Source organism: Littorina saxatilis, linkage group LG16 (assembly GCF_037325665.1).
Source record: "Littorina saxatilis isolate snail1 linkage group LG16, US_GU_Lsax_2.0, whole genome shotgun sequence".
Classification (NCBI taxonomy): domain Eukaryota; kingdom Metazoa; phylum Mollusca; class Gastropoda; order Littorinimorpha; family Littorinidae; genus Littorina; species Littorina saxatilis.
The window spans coordinates 35,860,771-35,885,763 of NC_090260.1; the positions used below are offsets into that span (position 1 = coordinate 35,860,771).

Below are 24,993 nucleotides of genomic sequence, written 5' to 3' on the forward strand. Positions count from 1 at the left end.
TGTGTGCATTGACACACCTGTCCCGGACATTCAGCCAGATCTGATAAAACATCACCACGGAAGCTTTGCATAGAAAATTTTATTCATGAGCAAATGCAAATATCACATATGGACTTGCATGAAATTAAGTTAAAACATAGATATGAAATTAAATATAACATTTTAATGTGAGTTTGGCCGACTAGCATGCATCACACAATGGTCCTTTATCAAACAAAACAAACAAAAATACAGGATTAAGCATATGTCTCTCTGATGTAGTAACGCTCATCGTGATTATCATTTGGGGATACAGTGGGCAAAAAGAGATTGAACACGAAATGCAACACGTGCTTACATTGCATTCATTTCACACACCACTTGTTCATAATGCTCAAAACCTTGCCATTAAAGCTAGGAGAACCAAGTGCAGAAATATCTATGTATGAATGCTGTGGGAACTGGACTGTTGTATCACATCTTCGTTGATGGGCTAAAACTCGCACGTCCACATTTATTTTGCACTAGTGGGTTTTCATGGGTATTTTTTTCTTTTTTCTTTTTTTAACGCCCAGCCGACCACGAAGGGCCATATCAGGGCGGTGCTGCTTTGACATATAACGTGCGCCACACACAAGACAGAAGTCGCAGCACAGGCTTCATGTCTCACCCAGTCACATTATTCTGACACCGGACCAACCAGTCCTAGCACTAACCCCATAATGCCAGACACCAGGCGGAGCAGCCACCAGATTGCCAATTTTAAAGTCTTAGGAATGACTCGGCCGGGCTTCGAACCCACGACCTCCCGATCACGGGGCGGACGCCTTACCACTAGGCCACCGTGCCTTTCATGGGTATGACCATTTTTGCTCCGCCAGACATCACACCTGAAATAAGTCTTTTTAACAGAATTGTGACTTGTTTAAATGGGGGAAATAAGCACTGAGCTGCAAATTGTTAAAATAATGTTAAGATCACAAAGCAAAACTCTTGTTGCCTTATTAGCAAAAAGCTTTCTTTCTTTACTTTATTTGGTGTTTAACGTCGTTTTCAACCACGAAGGTTTATACGGGGGAAGGGGGGAGATGGAATAGAGCCACTTGTCAATTGTTTCTTGTTCACAAAAGCACTAATCAAAAATTTGCTCCAGGGGCTTGCAACGTAGTACAATATATTACCTTACTGGGAGAATGCAAGTTTCCAGTACAAAGGACTTAACATTTCTTACATACTGCTTGACTAAAATCTTTACAAAAATTAACTATATTCTATACAAGAAACACTTAACAAAGGTAAAAGGAGAAACAGAATCCGTTAGTCGCCTCTTACGACATGCTGGGGAGCATCGGGTAAATTCTTCCCCCTAACCCGCGGGGGAGAGCAAAAAGCTGAGGATACACAAAAAGGTACATAATGTACAGTGAAACTACCGCTAAGTACACCAACAGTATGTTTCACATCAAAATCGTTTTTCTATTGTCAAAACCAGCCTGTGCGAGAGATGTGAACACATAAAAACCACACTTTGACTGCAGGGAAGGTGGCCGGGTTCAACTTGAAGCTCAACACACATAGCTGACTGCAGGGTAGGTGGGTTCACCGTGAAGCTCAACACACATAGCTGACTGCAGGGTAGGTGGGTTCAACTTGAAGCTCAACACACACAGCTGACTGCAGGGTAGGTGGGTTCAACTTGAAGCTCAACACACACAGGCCGTTCCCTGCATCCACTCACTGCTGACAGTACTGCCAAGCCACACACAGTCACTGTCCATGAACAAAGGCTAGGACATACACACTAATGCTGACTGGGTGTAAGTGGACCACCTTTACCTGTAATTGGTGTCACTGCAATGCGTGTCAATTATCTCGTTTTAATGCTAAGGCCGCAAACAGTCAGCAGACCACTAACGAGAGCGACGCGAGTTACGTAAAGGAAAAGTCAAATGACGCACATTGCCGGTACAAGTGGTCAAGCTAGACTCCTCCAGCCCCACTGATGCATTGCTAGTAAATAAATCATTGGATTAGAATTCACTCTGGCCTTTCTGTATTTGTCAACCCTTCCACTTCCCCAGCCCCTTCAAAGCAAAACAAACTCCTAACAAAGCAAGAAAAACAAAATAATACAAGTGCATACAACCCACACAAGTGTGGACTATGACAAAGTCAGCATTAATATCAATTCTTCATTTAAAATGAACTATGTTTGATCATCTTATTTTATCAACTGAACAACCCTGAATGCCCTTAATGATGCAAAATACACTTATAAAAACAGTGCATGGCCTCACCCATATCACACACACACTGTCACTTAAGACCAAAAAAGACAAAGGTGATACTGTTTATAAGAGCTTTTTCCAGGTGGCAACAGTCTGAACAGCACTGTGAGAACTGTATAATATTAGAAACAATAAGCATTACTCAAACCATATTTCAATGAAGTGAGAAGCAAGCAGGACTGTGAGAACTGTATAACATCAGAAACAATAAGCATTACTCAAACCATATTTCAATGAAGTGAGAAATGTATAACATTAGAAACAATAAGCATTACTCAAACCATATTTCAATGAAGTGAGAAGCAAGCAACACAGAAACACAAAAAACACAGGAGTTCATACAGAAGCAAATTGTTGCATGTCTCAAAGAATTGCCTTGATAAGCAAAAACACAAACATTTATTAGTGTAAATCTAACTGATGCTTCTTGAACTCAATTGCAAAGCAAACAAACAAACACAATATTTTAAGTTGGCATTTCACAAAAAGTAACCACTTCCTAACAAAGCACTGGTGTATTTTGCATTTTGATGCTGATACTCCTTTAGTGTTCTGCAAATCCGTACAGAAACTTTGATCCCCAAAATAATCACAGTTTATTATCAAAAGCTGCAGCTTAAAGGTTTTCCCCGAATGATAGAGTTTTCTTTCACCTCTGTGCAAACAGCATGTCTTTCTGGCCTGTTGATGCACTGAACAATGTCATCTGTTGCTGGAGTGGAACCCCCAGACCTGGGAACCCCTGTTTTGCACTTGGAGTATACTTAGACAAACTTGGAGTATTTTCAAAAACGATGAGCGTACTCGATCACACCGCATTTGAACACCCATGATTCAAACATGCTTCACACACGTCCGTCGCACCGTTAATAAAGTTTACAAATACATGTAAAAACAAATTCGTCTTTCAATGTTTACTGACAACAACTAATCATGTGTCAAAATACTGGATCGGCCTCGGGATGCGCTTGTTAAGAAAAGTAACCTTGGTATTTTTCTCGTCATATTTTGTTCCCACTGAACGTACTGATCGTATTCTAGACAATCATGCGTACAAAATACGGCGAAATCGTATGGGTTCCCAGGTCTGAACCCCCCTTTTAAGACCACCCCCCCCCCCTCCCATTTCAGACCCCATCCTTTTTAAGACCCTGTTTTCTCAGACTTTCTGTTCACAACCTCTGTAAATTTACCTCCATTTTAAGACTGGATTTTCTGAGATTTGAGGTCTTAAAAGGGGGGTTCCCCTGTAGCTGACTTGTTGAGCACTGTTAAAGGCACCGGCCTTCTCATGTAAACCATCATGTCAGCTACCACCCATCTGTCCACACCACCCTTCTCTCTCTACAATCATGGAATGCAACTCCCACATACACCTGTGTTTTGCACCAGTGCGTTTTCACGTGTATGACCATTGTTTCCCTGCCACCTTTGGCAGCCATACTCGGGGAATCATGCTGGGTACTTTCCTGTTTCTGTAACCCCTGTAATCCCCCTTCCAACTCTTGATATGGATGACAGGATCTTTTCTGTGCGTACTTGGCTTTGTGCTACGCATGAAGGGGATAAGGTCTGAACATAATAAGTTGATATGGGAGATGAGAACCTGAAGCGGTGAGGATTCAAAGCGCAACCTTCGACATAGAGTGCCGACGTCCTAGCCACTAGGCAATACACCCATCTCAGGGCATCCTTCAACATAGTGTGCCGACGTCCTAGCCACTAGGCAATACACCCATCTCAGGGCATCCTTCAACATAGTGTGCCACCGTCCTAGCCACTAGGCAATACACCCATCTCAGGGCATCCTTCAACATAGTGTGCCGACGTCCTAGCCACTAGGCAATACACCCATTTCAGGGCATCCTTCAACATAGTGTGCCGACGTCCTAGCCACTAGGCAATACACCCATCTCAGGGCATCCTTCAACATAGAGTGCCGACGTCCTAGCCACTAGGCAATACACCCATCTCAGGGCATCCTTCAACATAGAGTGCCGACGTCCTAGCCACTAGGCAATACACCCATCTCAGGGCATCCTTCAACATAGAGTGCCGACGTCCTAGCCACTAGGGCCAAACAAAAACAAAAGTCTGTTTACAGTAACATAGGCAAAACAAATAGGGTCAGTAGGTCGGGATTTGTTTTTGTTTCCCCCCCCCAAAAAAAAACAACAACATATTTTAAAGTTATTTTGCCAAAAAACAGACTTTTTTTTCCTTTTTATTTTCCCAAATGCAAAAAAAAAGTCTAGGGTCGCGCGAAAAAATAGGGTCGGTCGGGATACCGTAAACAGATTTTTTTTTGGGGGGGGGGGGGCCTAGGCAATACACCCATCTCAGGGCATCCTTCAACATATACACCCAAATTCAATAGCCTGGCTACTTTCTGTGGACAGTGGGATGTTTGTGTTGCCCCGACGTCCTTACAGGCATCAATGTCAAATGAATTCAGCAACAAATGACAATTACAACAGCTGATTTGGGTGTCTTTATCCTATGTCAAAACCTGAACAGATCTGTAGTGGTGAACATTATGAAAGGAATGTACCCTGGGGCCGGTAATATGAACAGCGTATTTTGGACGGTCGAGCAACCACAGTCGACTGACTGTCAAGTCAGTTGACTGCAGTCTGCTGACCGGCCGTGTTTTGACGGGTAATATGTGCAGCGCGGTAGCACTGACAGTCGGCTGACTAGACAGTCAGCCGCTCAGTGGTATTTTTAGAACATTACAACTTCCGATGTAAACATCGGTCCTGTTTTGGCGGTACCGGTATCTAAATTTCGGCGCCGACCCTAAACTTTTTTTTTCCAAACTCAAATATTTTTTTTTTTTTTGGGTGGTAAAGGACAGGGTGAGAAAATTTGATCATTAAAAATCTGAAAAATGTAAAAAAAATATTGTTTTTAGAAAACGATCCAAATTTACGTTCATCTTATTCTCCATCATTTGCTGATTCCAAAAACATATAAATATGTTATATTTGAATTAAAAACAAGCTCTGAAAATTAAATATAAAAAAATTATTATCAAAATTAAATTATCGGAATCAATTTAAAAACACTTTCATCTTATTCCTTGTCGGTTCCTGATTCTAAAAACATATAGATATGATATGTTTGGATTAAAAACACGCTCAGAAAGTTAAAACAAGTAGAGACACTGCGGTCGATCGACCGAAAAAGGTGCCTGTAAGCCCAACCGCAGTCGGGCGACTGTTTTCAGTTGGACCGGCAGTTGTTCGCGCTCATATTACTGACTTTTGCGGTTCAACGTCGACCCACCGTCAGTTTCACGGTCAGCCGACCGATGACTAGCTACATATTACCGGACCCTGGTCTCATTATCAGACAATCAGTGGCTGGCCAGTCTTGTTTTCACCATCAGCCACTCAGTCAGCAGTACCGCACAATGGAGAGAGAGAGAGCAGGAACAAAAACATGAAATAAAACAACATCACAACATACCAGAAAGCACTGTGGAATCATGAAGCAAAATATAGCAAAGATCAACCAGTGATAATTCAAAGGCTGGATAAATTGCCTGACACTCTTTCTATTACACAGCAGCCTGACTTTAGTTCAGATCATTAGTTAAATAAATTATTTTCTCGTCAACGTGTCTCCTTTTCCACTGTCATTGAAGTATAAAAAAATGTTTGTGAACATAAAAACATCACTCTGTTGAGCAAATAAAAAAGTACAAAATCAAAGTAGCAGCCATCTATCTGTCATGCGACTCAATAATTGAAAAAAGGGGCAGGGTGGGGTGGGGTGGGGGTGGGTAGGAATAGGGTGGTAGGAGTGGGGCCTCAGCAAGGAAACAGAGATGGACAGCAAACACAGTCCTCATATCAGCCATTTATCAAATAAGGCAAAGTGTGGGGCGGTCAGGTACAATGAACGACCTATTGCCATAGAATTAGAAAGAGTACTGGTAGAAATGTTGTTTCAGGCTCAAAATTGCTGAGCACAAGCACTACATGTTGAGCACAAGCACTACATGTTGAGCACAAGCACTACATGTTGAGCACAAGCACTACATGTTGAGCACAAGCACTACATGTTGAGCACAAGCACTACATGTGTGATGCAAGCATGAGGATGAGGGATGGAAGAAAGGCTTGGAGGGCGTCATGAGGTAAGACACAAGTTTCAAAGGGAAAAGGTTACACAAGAAACAATTTCCCAAGACCTTCAACAGTTGTTTCCCATATGAAGACTTGCTGAAGTGACAGTGAGAAAAAACAGCTTGCCTGCATACATAATGCACAATTTGCACACAGGTCTAGGCAGCCAAGCACGTTCAACAAATTGCATCATCTCATGCACTACATGCTCAGTGACAAAGACAATCCAGGAAAACACACACACAACAAGTTGCATCATCTCATGCACTATATGCTCAGTGACAAAGACAATCCAGGAAAACACACACACAACAATCCTAGATATTCTCTACTTTGTTCAAACACATGATAAATCAAATAACTGAGTGTACCTGATGCCAGCAAGAAAATAAACTCACAGCTTTGCTTAGATCAACACACAATGGGATGTTTCCTGGCCAAAACAGCTGATAATAAATGGATGGGTTTCTTTGCCAGCATGATGTGCATTCCACTCTGGTCCAAAACAAATGAGCAAGCGGTAAACAGCGTTGAAGCTACGCCAGGCAAACACAAATCTGGGCCCTGACTTTACACTGTGTACCAGATTCTCTAAAGGAGGGGTTAACAAGTACAGTTTGGGATGAATGATGTCCCTCTGTGTTGGATAATAAAATACCTTGTATAAAACATGTAGCTCAGTATTTAGCTTTCCTAGTGGGGCCAGAATGTATTTTGATATGCGCAACACATCAGAATATGAAAGACTTCAGCCTCGCGGGTCCACTTTCCTGTTCTTGCTTACTGTCTCCACATATATCTTGAAAAATGAGTTAAAGGACCGCTCAAGAAAATGTATAGAATCTTTAACAATTTGCTCAAATTTGGTCAAATAATGTCATTTGACCTTTTTTACAATAGCCCAATAGACTGTGAGTGTAGCTCTAGAAACCGTTTTGGCAGACAGTTTCATTGCACTATGCCAAAGTCGTGGACAGATTTTGCTTTTTTGGGAAAAGGAGGTGTTTTTTACAAATATGCAAAACATGCCAGGGCAAAATCTTGTAATGCACACGCTACAACAGCTGTGCCCTGACCATGAACTGTGCTGACCAGTCTGTGTTTAACACACTGACCAAATACAATCATGTCATTTCACTGTAGCGCCATGCTTCCACAACAAACAAATGATACATTTTCTGGACCGGTCCATAACTTTTTGTTGTTAAAAAACAGATATAATGCGTAAAGACAGGCTGTAACCTATACTAGCTACCATCATTTAAAACATTGGTCAACTAGATATCATTCTTGAATCACTCTGGGGGTTTCAATTTTTATAAACAAGTCGGTAAAGAGTAGATTAACAGTGCAAACAAGCAAACACATCTTCTTTGACTATTCGTTTCACTCATACTTCAGCAGTAACGCACAGAAACATTCATCCCTTTCGTACTGTCTATCATGTTTTCCTTTGCCATTAGTTTGGGTCTTTTGCGGAAAAGGGGTTGTTTATTTGCTTCAGGTAGATCTCTATTGCTATACATCAAACATGCATAACACAGGAAACATTTTCTCGTACCAGAAAACAAGAAAAGTTGTAGAAAGTTTAATAAAGACAAAAAAGGAAACATTCACTAGTACCGTAAAAGTCGACCTATAAGCCGCGACTTTTTTTTCCTAAATGGACCCCTGCGAATGACTTTTTCTGAATCAGTGGCGTGTATCCGACTTCGCTCAGTGACCTAGTTTCCGGAAGTTGGATCGCCGCTGTGTAATGGCCTTGAATCAGCTGTGTTTACCTCAATTCACTCACTCACCTTCTTTTCGGAAGTTTGAAGCATGACAATAACTCACACAGTAATGGGTTGGCATACACCGGTTTTGATCGATCACTTCGCATTGCTACTACAGAGAACAGCAACACGCACATCTCCTAAAACAAAGCAACGTACAACTGACCACGATGCCGAAAACACGGAGGCAGGCCTATGATGCAGCCTACAAACTTGCAGCCATAGACTTGGCTGTTGAAAAAGGCAATCGCGCTGCTGCTCAACAAATCGGCGTCAATGAAAGCATGATTAGGCGTTGGCGAAAGCAACGAGGCGAACTTGTGAAATGCAAGAAATCCACAAAAGAATTCCGTGGTTGCAAGGCACGCTGGCCACAATTAGAAAACGAAATGGAGGACTGGGTCAACACACAACGTGCGGATGGTCGCGGTGTTTCAACTGTTCAGCTTCGTCTGAAAGCACGCACCATTGCAACACGTCTGAAGATAGACGACTTCAAAGGCGGTCAATCTTGGTGTTGCCGATTTTTGAGGCGCAAAGGTCTGTCACTGCGTGCACGTACAACTTTGTGCCAACAGCTGCCGCCAGACTTCCAGGAGAAAATGATGTCATTTCGAAACTACGCACAAGAGCAGGTAGCTGAGAATCTGATTGGCCCACAGAACATCATAAATATGGATGAGGTTCCGTTGACCTTTGACCTTCCATTGACACGCACAGTAAACAAAAAGGGCGAGTCTTCTGTGGCACTGAAAACAACGGGACATGAAAAAACACACTTCACCTGTGTTTTGTCGTGCACGGCTTCGGGTGAAAAGCTTCCGCCGATGGTGATTTTCAAGCGAATCACAATGCCGAAAGAAAAGTTTCCGAGGGGGATCGTCGTGCAGGTTAACAAGAAGGGGTGGATGGATGAGAAGATGATGGACACCTGGCTGACAGAATGCTATGGGAAAAGGCCAGGGGGTTTCTTCCGTCGCACTAAAGCTCTGTTAGTCATGGACAGCATGCGTGCACACATCACTGAGAAGGTCAAAAAGTCAGTCACTGCCACCAACTCCATCATCGCTATCATCCCGGGTGGCACAACAAAGTACCTGCAACCCCTCGATATCAGTGTGAACCGGCCCTTCAAAGTGGTGATGAGGGATGACTGGGAGAGGTGGATGGTGGATGGCGAGAAATCATTCACAAAGACTGGCCGCATGCGTAGAGCAACCTTTGCAGATGTGTGCCAGTGGGTCCTGAAAGCTTGGGATGCTGTCAAAAAGTCAACGATCATCAACGGCTTCAAAAAGGCTGAGATCATCACTGGAGCAGACGACGCGACAGACAACACGACAGCCACTGACAGTGGGGCCGAGAGTGACACTTCCGGTGACTCTGTGCCAGAAGCCATTCTGAACTTGTTCATCTCCGACACTGAGGAGTCCGACTTCAGCGGATTTTCAGCATCAGATGTTGAGTGATTTACAGAACTAACTACAGGTGCTGTGTGCAGGACGAGAGGACAGTTTGATAGTCCAGAGTTCTGTGAATCACTCAACATCTGATGCTGAAAGTAAAGTGCAAAACTGACAAGTTAGCCGGTTCATTTTTGTGTGTGTGTGTGTTTTTTTCGTTGACTTTCGATGTTTCTTGACTTGAACTTTGCTTCTAGGCGCGGCTTGTATGCCGGAGCGGCTTGTGTATGGATTTTTCTGAATTTTTTTTAAAAATCGGGGGTTGCGGCTTATACCCAGGTGCGTCTTATAGGTCGACTTTTACGGTAGCTTTTTCTCTTTGACAAGCTGCAGGGTTGTGAAAGCACTGATGAAGAATAGAACACAAAGCGAGGCGCTACCCTCCGTTACGTTTTCTCCTTGAAAAGCTGCAGGGGTTTAATGGTCCCGTTCTCCATGAAGTACAGGTCATGGTTGGAGCGGCGCATGTAGGCGGCCGACTTGCCGAAGACACTGTAGGTGAGCACCAAGACGTCGCACATGGACAAGAGGTACTGGTCGGCCAGGACCTTTTCAAAGCCCAGACAGGCGTCATCCACCTGCGTCTTGTCGATGTGCATGATGTCGCCCTTGACGTCGACCGCCTGGCCGGGGAACAAGTCCAGCACCTTAGTGCGCACCAGCTGGGAGTCGCTGGGCACGAAGATCCGGTACTTCTTCGCGTCCTTGAAGTGCGCCAGGAACTTCCACAGCGGCTTGATGGTCTGCAGCGTGTTGCGCACCTCAGAGTCGTTGGGGATGGACGGGTTCTTGCCCAGTCGCACGTGACCACACACCAGTTTGTGGTGGGGGGTCGGCCGTGCCAGCTTCAGCGCGCGATCGATGTGCCGCCGCACGCGCTTGTTAAGCTTGAATATGTTCTGCCACAGGTCGGCGAAGACCACGGGTCTGGGCTTGCCGTGCATCTTCCTCCTGAACAGCTGTGTGTAGTGGGGGTTGGACTTGAGGGCGTAGAAATAGTCGTAGTTGGTGGTCAGGTACACCACGTCCTCCGTGTACACCGCGTCAAAGTCGATCACCTGCATCACCTGGCAACACACGCAAACCTTTCAGTGCTGGCTTTGTGCCACAATTCAGGATAAAACGGTGGAACCCCCCTTTAAATACAGTGGAACCAAACCTTCTCTCTCCAATTGAAGACTCCCCCCCCCCCCCCCCCCTTTTAAGACCTTGGTTTTTTTAGACTTTCTCTTCACAATGTCTGTAAATTTACCTCCATTTTAAGACTCCCTCCTTTTTAAAACGTGGGAGGGTGGGGGTGAGGGGTGTTCACTGTACATTGTAATCATATAGCATAAAACCTACCCTAGTTCTTAAGCATAAAGCAAGTTTTGGTGCAACTGCAAAAGTGCAAGTGTAAAATACTTAGATAACACCTGGTTTGTTGAGGGGCTGAGGGTTCTGCAGCTCAGTTGGTACAGCACTGCCCTTGTAATCCTCTGATCAAAGGTTCAAATCCGGGGCGGGGCAGACATAGGCATGGGTGGGAGCCCAAAATGTTTCCAGGACTGAACATTTTGTAAGGCATTTTAGGGAGGGTTTAGGTGGCCTCTCCTACTCTAAATCTAAGAACAAACACTCTTTTTGGAGATGCATAATATGAACTTTTTACTTTACTTTATAGTTTATTTGGTGTTTAACGTCGTTTTCAACCACGAAGGTTATATCGCGACGGGGAAAGGGGTGGAGATGGGATAGAGCCACTTGTTAATTGTTTCTTGTTCACAAAAGCACTAATCAAAAAATTGCTCCAGGGGCTTGCAACGTAGTACAATATATTACCTTTCTGGGAGAATGCAAGTTTCCAGTACAAAGGACTTAACATTTCTTACATACTGCTTGACTAAAATCTTTACAAACATTGACTATATTCTATACAAGAAACACTTCACAAGGGTAAAAGGAGAAACAGAATCCGTTAGTTGCCTCTTACGACATGCTGGGGAGCATCGGGTAAATTCTTCCCCCTAACCCGCGGGGGGTCATAATATGAACAATCTTGTAAACTTGAAGGTATTTGTAACCACCCAGCCGAAAATGAATTTGAGCATTAATCAGGGAGGGTTTAGGTGGCTTCTCCTGACTCTAAATCTAAGAACCACCCAGCTGAAAATGAAGTCTCCTGTCTGCCCAGCCGACCTTCCCCTTGACCCTGCTTGTGACCTCGATGTTTGATGCCCCCGCAAGGGGCACGGTACTCTCTAAGCACCCAAAACCTCAAAGAGAGATAACTGGCGGAAACCTTCCTATTTTAGCATTTCAAGAGGGGCTAGTTGAGCCTCTTCTGGCTTTAAAATTGAAAACAGACATTTTTTTTTGGGGGGGGGGGGGGGATGCACAAAATTAAAAATCTCTATACTTGAAGGTGTTTGGTTGCATCACTCTTGCTAGGGGGTCAACAAAAACAAGAGGTAAACACATTTCAAGAAGGGTTTTAGAAGCCTCTCCTCACTTAAACAAAAACTTAAAATTGAAGATGCACAAAATTAAAAAATCTTGTAAACTTGAAGGTACATGTATTTGATTTCATCACCTAGTTTTGTTTTTGATTTAAACATTTTTTTTACCGTACTTTCCGGGTGACAAGGCGCTTCATTATCTAAGACGCACCCCCTTCTTTTAAAAAAAAAATTGTAATCCAGTCATCCATTGGACCCAGGGGGCCGATAGGGCGCACCAAAATGACCCAGTTTTTGCCATGAGAGGGTTCTCCTGTCATATCTGAGAGAGGAAACACTTCCTGCATCGGGGTCAGTGACCGGTCACTCGACTTTAACTGAGTGAAAATATGTGTGCTCTGTGTGTGCGGCCAGATCAAAGGCATTGTGATAGCTGGGTGGCCTTGTTAAAAGACACGACCTTCTTCCCAGGGGTCAATGACCCAGTTTTTGCCATGAGAGGTGGTTCCCCTGTCATATCTGAGAGAGGAAACACTTCCTGCATCGGGGTCAGTGACCAGTTTAACAGAGTGGAAATCTGTGTGTGTGGCCAGATCAAAGGCAGGGCAGTACCTAGTAGCTGAAACATGCATTATCACAAGTTGTTTGACTGGTACTCAAGCGGTCTCTTTGATTTTTTTCCTATTTCATACACGGATTAGGCGCTTCCTTATACAAGACGCAGGGGTCGAACTCGAGGAAAAAGAAACCAGAGTTATATCCCTTGCCATGCACAATCGCCTGATACTGCTTTTCAATTCATCATTTTAGGAGTTAAATTCGCAAATAATTGTTGCATCATAGTTTAAATTAAAAGAGAAATATGTTTCAAGTAAGTTTGTTTGACTTGCAAAACTTTCTAAAAGACACAATGTATCTGAAGAAAAATAGCACTGGTTACCACTGGTAGGCTGATAACACTAACAACACGCACACTGTGACACACCTTAGTGTACCTCTTGATGGTGCCAGCTTTCAACTGTGACAAAGTCACCACATTTGTCAGCAATAGGATGACAAAGTATACAGGGATGGGAATTGGGAAGAAATGAAAAAAGCTAACTGGGGAGCGCCCCACTTCTAACCTAAAGCTGAGTAAAATCTTTAACTTACTTGGACATTAAAAATGGGCTATTTCATAAGGATAAGGATAAGATTTCATATAGTCCTGTGAGGTTACCCTCATGGAAATTCGGGCTGCTTTCTCACTGGGGAAAGTGAGCTGCCATACACTATACAGTATGGCGCTACCCATTTTCTTCCTTTTTTCTGAATGCGTGTATTCATTTTTCCAAGCCCTAAGACTTTCGCTGTGAACTAGGGTTCTGTATCGTGCGCATGCGATCACACCGGGGTGTTCAGCCATAGGGTTGACAATAAATGCATGCATATTTCAGTGAATCAGAGTACAAATTTCATCCCTGAGTATAAATCAAAGAAATGAAAGTGCAGTAAGTGAACCTACCTGCCTGAAGAGCCGGTCATTGACGGTGTAGATGTGGCGCGAGGTGCGGCCGGCTAGCTGTGACGCGTTGACCTTCCAGTCCAGGATGCGCGGGTGGAAGAGCGTGGTAATGGGGCAGGGGCTGGACATGTCCACACCGAACGTGCGGTTGGTTACCACGGAGATGAGGTAGGCGGAGAGAATGCCGTGCTGGCGGTCACCCCACCCGCAGCAGGTGATGTTGCTGTTGCACAGGTAGACGATGTAGCGAGGGCGCGCCAGGCTGGACGCGTTGGGCGAGGGGGCGGACAGGAGGTGAGGAGGGATGACGATTGCCCCGTCCCGTAGGGAGATCCCCAGACGCTCAGACTCCTTCTGACCCACGCCCTCCTGGTGCTGGTGAGACAGGTTGTGCACCACGATCTCCAGGCTGTTGAGCACCCGCACGTCCTGGCCCTCCACACTGCCATTACCCCCCCTGCCCCTCCCCCCGCCCCACGCGTTCTTCTTGTGATCCGGCCAAAGCTGTCTGTGTACCCCTGCCCCTCCGTCCTCACCCTCTTCCTTTGGCTCCGCCACATGGGCGAGAGCTGGTGCAGGGAGGCCTGGGTCGGCGGCCCGCTGAAGGCGGGGCAGAGTGTGGGGCAGCGTGAGGGCAGCGTCCTCCAGGTACAGCAGGCTGATGGCCACCGTCAGCATGCACAGACCAACCAACAGCAGCAGGGCGTAGTACGGGCGTACCTGAACAACAAATATCACATGATTCATACACAGATGTACTACAGCACAGACCAACCAACAGCAGCAGGGCGTAGTACGGGCGTACCTGAACAACAAATATCACATGATTCATACACAGATGTACTACAGCACAGACCAACCAACAGCAGCAGGGCGTAGTACGGGCGAACCTGAACAACAAATAGTACATGATTCATTACCTGCTATTCAGACTTGGTCGTGTTACAGACGTTTTCTTCCACATGAGATTACGTTGATTGTCTAACGAAGCCGTCAGGCTGAGTTAGACATCAGCTAATCGAACCAGCGAACCACTTTCCAAGGGGAGCTAAATTTGTGTATGGAAACAGTACTGTCGCCTGGGATGCCGTTCGCAATATTCTCAGTATTTAAGAATTTGTAAAGAGAAGAAACGATAACAGCCGGAGAAATGAAAGCCATGTGTGCATTTTTGGGGTTTGTGATGGACGATAGTGAATTTGACTCCGTTCTTGCCATGCTCCAAAGCGTGTAACATACAATCTTGCACACGTTTGCTTTAGTAGTGGCAAAGAAGGAAAGCGTGTGACATACACAGATGTACTACAGCACAGACCAACCGGCCAACAGCAGCAGGGCGTACGTAGTCCAGACGTACCTCAACAACAAATATCACATTATTCTTACACAGATGTACTACAGCACAGACCCACCAACAGCAGCAGGGCGTAGTACGGACGTACCTAAACAACAAATATCACATGATTCTTTATACAGTTCAACATATGTACTACAGCACAAACCCACCAACAGCAGCAGGGACCACTCCAGTCTATGCACAAAGTAGCAATGATCACTCCAGTCTATGTACAAAACAGCAATGATCACTCCAGTCTATGTACAAAGCAGCAATGATCACTCCAGTCTATGCACAAAGTAGCTCAAATAATGACTAACTTTTTGAGCTGATCACTTGACAGCTTGGTTGTCAAGACAATAACAGTGTGCCTGGTGGATACTAACCTGGCTATCATCCAAGTCCACAATAGGGTCAGTGCAAAGAAAGTCAGTGCAAAGAAACAGGGGACAATAAAATCACCTGTTAAATGCCAACAGTAATGCAAGACCCTTTATGCACGACCCTCAAGCAAGCACAAAATGCCATTCAGTTTTAGTTTTAGCCCCTTCCAGTTCCACAACAAGAGTGACCTCAACTCACAGAGAGAGAGAGAGAGAGAGAGAGAGAGAGAGAGAGAGAGAGAGAGAGAGAGAGAGAGAGAGAGAGAGAGAGAGAGAGAGAGAGAGAGAGATAGAGAGAGAGAGAGAGGGCAAGCAAGAGAGAAAGACTTAGAGTTTAAGAGTGACATTCTCTGACAGGAAGTGTTTGATTCTAGTTTCTGGCAAGAAGGATTATTTTACTATTTTATTCAGACACATTTACAGAGAGAGAATGGGTCGAGAGGGAGAGCCTCAGAGAGAAGAGAGAGAGAAGAGAGAGAGAGAGAAAGATATCTTGATTTTTGAAGAGTGATAGAACAAGCATTTTCATACTTGTTTGCATCCAGCGCTTAAAGCAGGGGAACACATACATTTGAGAAAGAGACAGACACAGAGACAGAGAGAGACAGGGGGATGACTTGGACCATCCCTCCCTGTCTCTTTGTTTCAGTGTTTGTTCATTCATCTGTCTGTGTTGTGTATGCCGATTCTAGGACACTTTGAATGAACAAACACTGAAACAAAGAGACAGGGAGGGATGGTCCAAGTCATCCCCCTGTCTCTCTCTGTCTCTGTGTCAGGGGGGAAAAAATCCAGGAGGATCCATTTTGCAGAATAGTGGCAATCAAGTTGACAGTCACGGATACTGATATCGCAGATTTATCATTCACACATTCACAGATTTCACTTACAAAGTTACAGTGGCTAACACTGCTCACTTCTCACGTGAAAATAGAAATATACGAATAATTTGTAAAGGGGTGGAAATGTTTGTGTCTAACACTGCTCACTTCTCACGTGATAATACAAACGTGCGACCAATTTGTAAAGGGGTGGAAATGTTTGTGTCTTCTCGCGTGATCATCAATTGATATAAAAAAACATTGCTAAAAATTCACAAGGGGGAAAGAGTCACGGGGGAAATAGTCCGAGGGGGAAAAGCCACGGGTGGAAAGAGTCCCAGGGGGAAAAAGTCACGGGGGGGAAATAATCCGGGTGGAAGAATTCGGGGGGATAAAGTCAGGGGGGAAATAATCCAGGGGGAAAGTGCCCTGATAGGTGTATGCCACTATGTGTCTCAAGGCACATGCAGACGCACAGTTTAACACACAGGTGCTAGCTCTCGTCTTTCCTGTCTCTGTTGGACAAGTGTTTGTCAAGATTCCTGAACTATGACCAAGTGGTTCAGGTGCTGATAGCCAGTGAACATTTACCCTTTGTCTGATAATACAGCCTCTGGATTCCCCCCTTCTGATTTGTTGCCTGTTCTCACCCAGATTGTTAATGATAGCCTGTTGTCTGGTGTTTTTCCATCATTGTTCAAAACTGCACTTGTGAAACCGCTCCTTAAGAAATCCAATCTCGATGTAAATGTCTTAAAGAACTACCGCCCTGTTTCTAACCTTTCATTTTTGTCAAAGATCATTGAGAAAGTAGTTTTAAAGCAGCTGTTAGTGTATTTGAACACTCATGATCTGATCTCGCATTCTCAGTCAGCATACCGTCCTTCTCACTGTACTGAGACTACCCTGCTCAAGGTGACCAACGACATTCTGTCTGCTCTGGATGGTGGTGATGTGTCTGTGCTCACCCTACTGGACCTCTCGGCAGCGTTTGACACAATAGATCATGTCACGCTGCTGAGCAGGCTCCAGACCTTGTATGGCATCTCTGGTCCAGCGCTGGCATGGTTTGAGTCCTACCTTACGGATAGAACTCAGGCTGTGCTTGTCAATGGCCAGAGATCAGCCCCAGCCCCCCTTGTTTTCGGTGTCCCTCAAGGCTCTGTACTTGGCCCCGTCCTCTTCATTATGTATACCAAACCCTTGTCTGCCCTCATTCAAAATCATTCCGTTTCAAACCAGTCTTTTGCTGATGATACCCAGTTGTATAAGCCTAGTTCCCCCGCTGAGACACATGCCGCCATCCAGACCATTCAGACCTGTATCTTAGATGTTAAGTCATGGATGGTAGAAAATAAGTTAAAACTAAATGATGATAAGACAGAGGCACTTCTGTGCATGAAAAAGTCCACTAAGTTCCCAAATTCTCAACCTTCGTCTGTCCAAGTAGGCAATACCGACATCTCTTTCTCTTCTTCAGCTAGAAACCTCGGCTTCACCATCTCCTCAGACATACAAGATACAAGATACAAGATATTTATTCACCAATTTTGCAAAAGGATTTCATCTTGGCACGGCACGGTAAAAATAAAATAAAAACCAACCAGACACATATGCAGACACACATCACCATGCATGCATACATACGTACATTACACTGTCGTGCACACACAGACACAACTCACACACACACACACACACACACACACACACACACACACACACACACACACACACACACACACACACACACACACACAATTATTTACATTCTCACACATAACCAGCCACATATCTACATCACAAATTCACATCGTCGCCTTGTAAACGTAAAAACCATATCAGTTTAAAAGGGGTGCCAGTAATATCAATACAACATTAGTGAATACTAGAACAATACCTAAAATTTATAATCCATTTAAAAGTAAGTAGTACATGTAATTATTATCATTTAGTCAGATCATCACATAAAATTATATAATCATGATCTAGACAGTTTAAAACAACAGTATTAACAGACTATCACAGATCTACTCAAGCACCTGAACTTAGAGTCGCATTGCACAAAACTACTACCATCACAGAACTACTCCAGCACCTAAAAAATAAGGACCATTCCACATTGCACATATTTCCACTATCACAAGTTATGAGAACAGTAATGGAATGCAGTGAAAGGACTAAGTAACAAAAGAACCCCCCCCCCCCCCCCCCCAATCCTATAACTACAGTATATTACAACGTCTTCACTACAGGAGTTGTCAGTACAGCATGGGGGATGAAGCTAGAGCGAAAGCGACTAGTTCTGGCTTTCAAAGCTCTGTAGCGCCTACCAGATGGAAGAGGCTCGAAGAAGTGGTGTGACATGACACTCAACAAGCACATCTCCAACATCTGTAGGTCCGCATACTTTGAACTCCACAAGATCGCAACCATCCGCCATACTCTGTCCGTTCAAACTACAAACACTCTAGTCTGCTCTCTTGTTCTTTCTAAACTTGACTACTGTAACTCTCTTCTCTCTGGCTGTCCACTCTACCTCCTGCACAAACTACAGAAAGTTCAAAATTCTGCAGCACGCCTGATCCTCAAAGCACGAAAAAAAGATCATGTCACACCACTTCGCCGCACACTCCACTGGTTACCCATCCAAGCCCGCATTGAATACAAACTGTCCACTCTCTGCTTTCACTTCTTCTCTGCCTCGTCTCCTGCTTATTTCTCTGAACTTCTCACTGTATACACTCCTGCTAGACAACTCCGCTCCTCTTCTGATAGCCGCACCCTAGTCATCCCACACACAAAATCAAAAGCATATGGACAACGCACTTTTGCATTTTGCGCATCTACTCAATGGAACTCTCTCCCCTCTCACATTCGCCACTCTCAGTCAGTACAGTCATTCAAGCGAGCACTCAAAACTCACCTCTTCCAGAAACACAACTCCTAAAGTCGCAACATTTTGCCATCCTGTTCTGTAACGGTTCCATCTCTATTCAGCTTGTTATTTTTGTCTTTTGTTTTAAATTATTATAAATATAATTTTTCACTGCAGTAGTCCTTTAACTTTAACCCTTAGCTGTAAGCTAGATATGCACAAGTCATGTTGGTGCCACATAATGCTGACACACATGTTCCTGTGCATAGTTTATGGATAACGTGTAGTTGGGAAGTTAAGAGTAGAAATAATTAGTATTTAGTGTAGGAGGAGGGTTGGGGGTGGGTAGGGAGGGGGTGGGTATGGTTTACTTTGAGCAGGTCGGTTTCAGTTTTAATAAACAATTCTAGAGAATTGTGTATCTTATATTTGAGTCTTTCGTGTTTTAGACATTGATGCATTTAATAGTTTTAACGAGTTGCCTTTTGTTTTATCATTCTGGTGTTTATCTAGATGTGCTGTGTATCTTATAAGAAGTTCTTAAAAGTTCGAAGTTATTTTAGTATATAGGTTTTTTTATGGTCTTAACAGTTAAACATGTATTACGTTATCATTAAGATTCATGCTTTGTTAGCACTAAGCAGTTGATTTAATCAGTCTGGTTTTCTCTTGTTTTCATCTTATGAACATTCTAAATGTTAGACTAACTTATTGTCTTGTACAGAATAACAACTGTGTGAATGGTGCTATACTGAATGAAAGAGTGTGACATGAAGTTCTTGTACATCATTGTAAAGAGTGTGAATGACGTTTTAGTTTAGATGTCAAGCGCTTAGAGCAAGCCTTTTTAACGAAAGTTTTTGATTTAGCGCTATATAAATGTTCTTATTATTATTATCTTTGAGCAGTGTTTGTTATCTTCCATACTTCTGCTTATTTAATAATAATAATAATAAATGAGCATGTATATAGCGCAACATCATAACTTTACAATTATGCTCTTTGCGCTTGACACATTTAAAATTAAAACACAGTTATACAAGCATTTACATCTACATTCATAGTCAACAACGCTTAATTAAAAGCATACACCATCACACATACATTACAAAAGATTCTTCCACTAACTAAGTAATAAAAACATGAATAAAATAGGTAGTAAAAAACAAGGAAATACCAGCTGAATACCCTTAATCATGTTACATTAACATTTGTGGTGCATGACTATCAGCGTCAAGGAGATTGTCACTGATCATTTCTATCGGCAAGCAGTCAAGGATGGTTGTTCAGTATACAAGGCGTCATGACCACTTGTGACATCAACCCTTAGCTCAATGACCATCATGTCAATGTGCCACAGTGTTTGCGCATGACTTTCTTCTTTAAAGGGAGGGGGGGCATGACTTTCTTCTTTAAAGGGAGGGGTTCTATGTTCTGCTGTGTCTATGGGACAGTCGGACATGTTCTGTCAACCGCAATTTTCACTTCCAACATGTATACATGTTTGCCATGCCACAATAACATGTCTACATGTTTGCCATGCCACAATAACATGTATACATGTTTGCCATGCCACAATAACATGTATACATGTTTGCCATATAAAGGAGACGTTTTATGCAAGTACAGCGGTCGACATTTTATTATCAGTTTGCAATTAAATGCATCATGCAGACAGCAAAAAATATATGAATTTGTACATTATCATTATCTTAATGCATTGCCACAATACAAATGTAACTACAAGCCTTATTTTGAACAAAATCTTAATAGCACCACACTGACCACCAAAGTGTTCAGTATTGTAGATGAACTCATATTATGTGCCATCTTCTTGGAGCTGCACAGACAGTGCTTGGATTCCATCATACCGTTATCAGGATATATTCCTGATAGTCTCTCTAGGGATGCAATAATGACTGTGTGGGCATAGAGAAAATAATAGACTGTAGTGTACTATTATCACATAACATCTCACCACACAAAGAAAAGAAAAGAACACAGGAAGAGACTGTACGCACACGAGTAGTCTAAGCCTGATGCAAGCAACAGATCCCCTCTTCCGTTCCCACAGCGATAATGTCACATAAAATAAACGTGTGTTGCTGCTTTGCGTTTTGGCTGCAAGCGTTTAAAGCCTAAAGCACACCCCCACCCCCCCCCCCCCCACCCCCCCCCCCCCCCCCCCCCACCCCCCCCCAAATCAACGCCCGGAGCCTGCTGTCAGCAGCATTCTTGGCTCCTTCCTTAGCCTTCGATTTCCCCCCGGTATAAGTTACAACTGTTGCGTTACCACCAGTCGCCAAATTTCATTTATAACGCAGTAGGATCTTTTTGCTAACACCATCAGCCCCACATTTTGAAAAAGTTTAAGATCGACATTTGTACGAGACGTGTCGTAAGGGATAAAAATACACGCGGTAGACATCTTGTCGCGAGTGAAAAACGGGGTCTGTTGCGAGCAGACGACCAGCACGGAAAGACCGGTGACCATAGATAGATCTATGCCGGTGACCGACCACAGTCACTTCATTTATGTACCACTCATCCATCTCTTCCTATACTCACCCAGCAAACACGGTACAAATACATCTTATGGCGACGTCATGTAAAGCTATTCATCCCGCTGGCTGGGTCTCCTCTCGTCAAAACGTAAATTTATCCCGACTCGGATGCAGAGTAGGAACAAGAAAATGAGTGTGCTGTGATTTTGTGGCCTCCCTAAGGAGCGAGTTTTCGCGAGGAACAGGGTTGAGCTACGGTAGGGTCACTGCGCATGTCTGGTTTTTTTCTTCGCGGAAACGCTGTTGGGTTGTGTCCAGTCGCGTCCCTTGCAACAAGATGGCGACAAGCGCGTTACGGATTCCATCGCTGTTGTTTTGAGATAATCGGTACATTTTGGTTAGTGTACTGTTTTATTGTTGATGTGAATGTAATGCCAAAACATCGAACTATCGATTCGAACGTCAATGAAGAAGTGAGCGTGAAAATCGAGCGCAAAACAGCCGGGTAAAAGTTCAGGGCGCTAAAGTACATTTGAGCCGAAATCGCACCCAAACTCCTGTTGACCTCATTTCTTCCCAAAATAAACATCACTGCTAAAATAAAATGCATTAAAACCAAGACAGTATCCAACCCAGTATCCATTCCTTAATTTTTGAAAGGCTAAGTGATTTACAACAAATGTCTTCTCACAATCCGTAACTTTGTCAAAAAATATTTGCAGAAGTTTCTCACCTCGCCTTGGCAGCCATCTTGGAACTGGAGAGACCCTACGCAGGAAGCAAGGTTGAACGTTGGTTAACCGGTGACGTCACTCCAGTCGTACCGGACCGAGTTTTTGCGACCTCCGGTTCAACTCGAGTCACCTTAGTTGACGCTAAAACTCGCTCCTTGTGTAGTCGGGCTCGGTGCTTGTGAACTCTGACCTCTTTCTTTTGGTTCACAGTGTAAAATGAAGACTGCTCCGTTTGAGAATCCGAAGAGAGAGTGAGCGAGTTTTAGCGTCAACTAAGGTGACTCGAGTCGAACCGGAGGTCGCAAAAACTCGGTCCGGTACGACTGGAGTGACGTCACCGGTTAACCAACTTTCAACCTTGCTTCCTGCGTAGGGTCTCTCCAGTTCCAAGATGGCTGCCAAGGCGAGGTGAGAAACTTCTGCAAATATTTTTTGACAAAGTTACGGATTGTGAGAAGACATTTGTTGTAAATCACTTAGCCTAGCCTTTCAAAAATTAAGGATACTGGGTTGGATACTGTCTTGGTTTTAATGCATTTTATTTTAGCAGTGATGTTTATTTTGGGAAGAAATGAGGTCAACAGGAGTTTGGGTGCGATTTCGGCTCAAATGTACTTTAGCGCCCTGAACTTTTACCCGGCTGTGTAGTAAGTCTTCGTGTAAAAACTCAGGGGCTCACATCCACGTCGGACATCGGACATACACGGATATTTTTTCCAAATGTCCTATACATTTTTCATGCAAGAGGACATAATTAATATGTCCTAATGTTTTTGTCACAAAGTGGTCATTGTCCGATTATGCTTTCATTTGATCTGGAAATTGTCAGTACTTTCCAATTTACAGTAGTTTGATTTGCTACGATGTGTCTCTCCAAGCAGACAAAACCATGCTGTTAGTGTACGTTTTGTTGCGAGAAAAAAAAGGTCCTATTCATTTTTTTTTGTTCGGGACAAATGTCCTATTGCTTTTGCATTGTCCAGGACATTTGTCCTATGCCATCTCTCATGGATGTGAGCCCCTGAAAACTGCTTTAATTACTGAAATACGCATGGATATTTTAAACCTACGCAAAATGTTATCTCTTCAGAGCAATTCCAGCGTCACTGACGTGGCATTCGCACAAAAACTCAGACATTATTTGCCATAAAATTTGAGCAATATTCATGATGCTTTTATTAACTCAAATTCAGTTCTGCAGAGATTTCCCCAAATATGACAACCTTCCTACCCAAGGTGAAAAATGTGAGGGTAAAAATAGCTAAGGGTACTTAACTTGATTTTGAAAAAACGTCACTGACACATGTGGCAAAAATGCTCACCTGCATTTTCACTAAGCGAAACTCTAAAATTCTATGAGTTTAGGCAACTAAATCATGTGATTTTTGGTAGATCATAGTCAAGACATATCATACTTACTGAAATATGAAAAAAATTGCAAATATCAAATGTATCCTTCCCACAAGCGGTTAATATGTAGCGTCACTGACGTGGCACTTGAGCGTCACTGACGTGGCACGTGTGAATTCAATCAGTGTTCAATAGTTATATATTTTTGGTGTTAAAATATAGGTAGTTTCACACGGACGATTTTTAACTGATTATTGATCTTCTCAGCCATTGTTGAACCATAGATACGGCTCTTTGTCTCTCCGTCCGTCTGTCCGTTGGTCCGCCCGTTGGTCTACCGACACCATGATTGCCCATCTAAATACTGAACTTGTGAACTAATCATTTGAATTGGACATTTTCTACATATATTGATACACATTAAAGAAACATACTCCTCCAGCAAACATATTTAAAGCATTATGGGTCAAGAACACTCCTGAAGGTCACCGGTCAAGGTCACTCGGGTTTTTTCTTATACACTTCAGACATCGCCTTGATTTTCAAAAATATTGAATTCAAACGTGGCGGGCGAACAGGTACACATTATCAGAAAGATAAATGGCTCCTGATTCTAGCTCAAAAACGTCATTTAAACGGTTTTGTATTGAGCAGTCATTATTTTCACGTTCTCACGGTCTTTCTTCCCGGCCCCGGCCGGGTCATACCTAAGACTTTAAAATTGCCAATCTAGTGGCTGCTCCGCCTGGCGTCTGGCACTGATTATGGGGTTAGTGCTAGGCCGGGACTGGTTGGTCCGGTGTCAGAATAATGTGACTGGGTGAGACATGAAGCCAGTGCTGCGACTTCTGTCTTGTGTGTGGCGCACGTTATATGTCAAAGCAGCACCGCCCTGATATGGCCCTTCGTGGTCGGCTGGGCGTTAAGCAAACAAACAAAACAAAACAAAATTCTTCCCGGCAATTTAACAACCATGATACACTCACGTAAAACAAATGAGTATGTACATTTGACAAGATCCTAAATGTGCAACACACTATTCCACTTTATTTTTTGTTGGTGTTAGTCGAGAATATCACGTTAATTGTAAATCTGTACATAACTAAACTCAAACATTGTTGCATGAGAATTAGCGCTACGAGGTATGATCCGGCGAAACAAAATTATCAAATGTGATTTTTCGCGGAGACTGTTTGGCGTATCTGGCTCAAATTACAGTAGCCATTAGCAATACTCGATGCAAAGTCACAAGTGCCTGGGCGAAGTAGACGCCTTAAGATGGCCTTCTTTGGAGTTGGTCACATGTTTAAGCTCTGATTTGTCACCTTTTTTGATGTCTTGGAAACAATAAAATGTCTTGACAAAAAGTCTTGTCAGTTTCATAGAGTGAATAACCAGAAATCACAA

The 24,993-nt window shown here is 43.5% G+C and overlaps 1 protein-coding gene across 1 annotated transcript; it reads right to left on the reverse strand.

Moving 5' to 3' along the window:
• Nucleotides 1–59: 59 nt before the first annotated feature.
• Nucleotides 60–21,728, reverse strand: LOC138950948 (uncharacterized). The gene is made up of 3 exons (XM_070322665.1): nucleotides 21,567–21,728; nucleotides 13,581–14,300; nucleotides 60–10,705 (listed from the first exon to the last, which is right to left on the reverse strand). The coding sequence occupies exons 1-3, from the start codon at nucleotides 21,588–21,590 to the stop codon at nucleotides 10,025–10,027; spliced, it is 1,425 nt and encodes a 474-aa protein (XP_070178766.1). The 5' UTR covers nucleotides 21,591–21,728; the 3' UTR covers nucleotides 60–10,024.
• Between the last annotated feature and the right edge of the window lie 3,265 nt (nucleotides 21,729–24,993).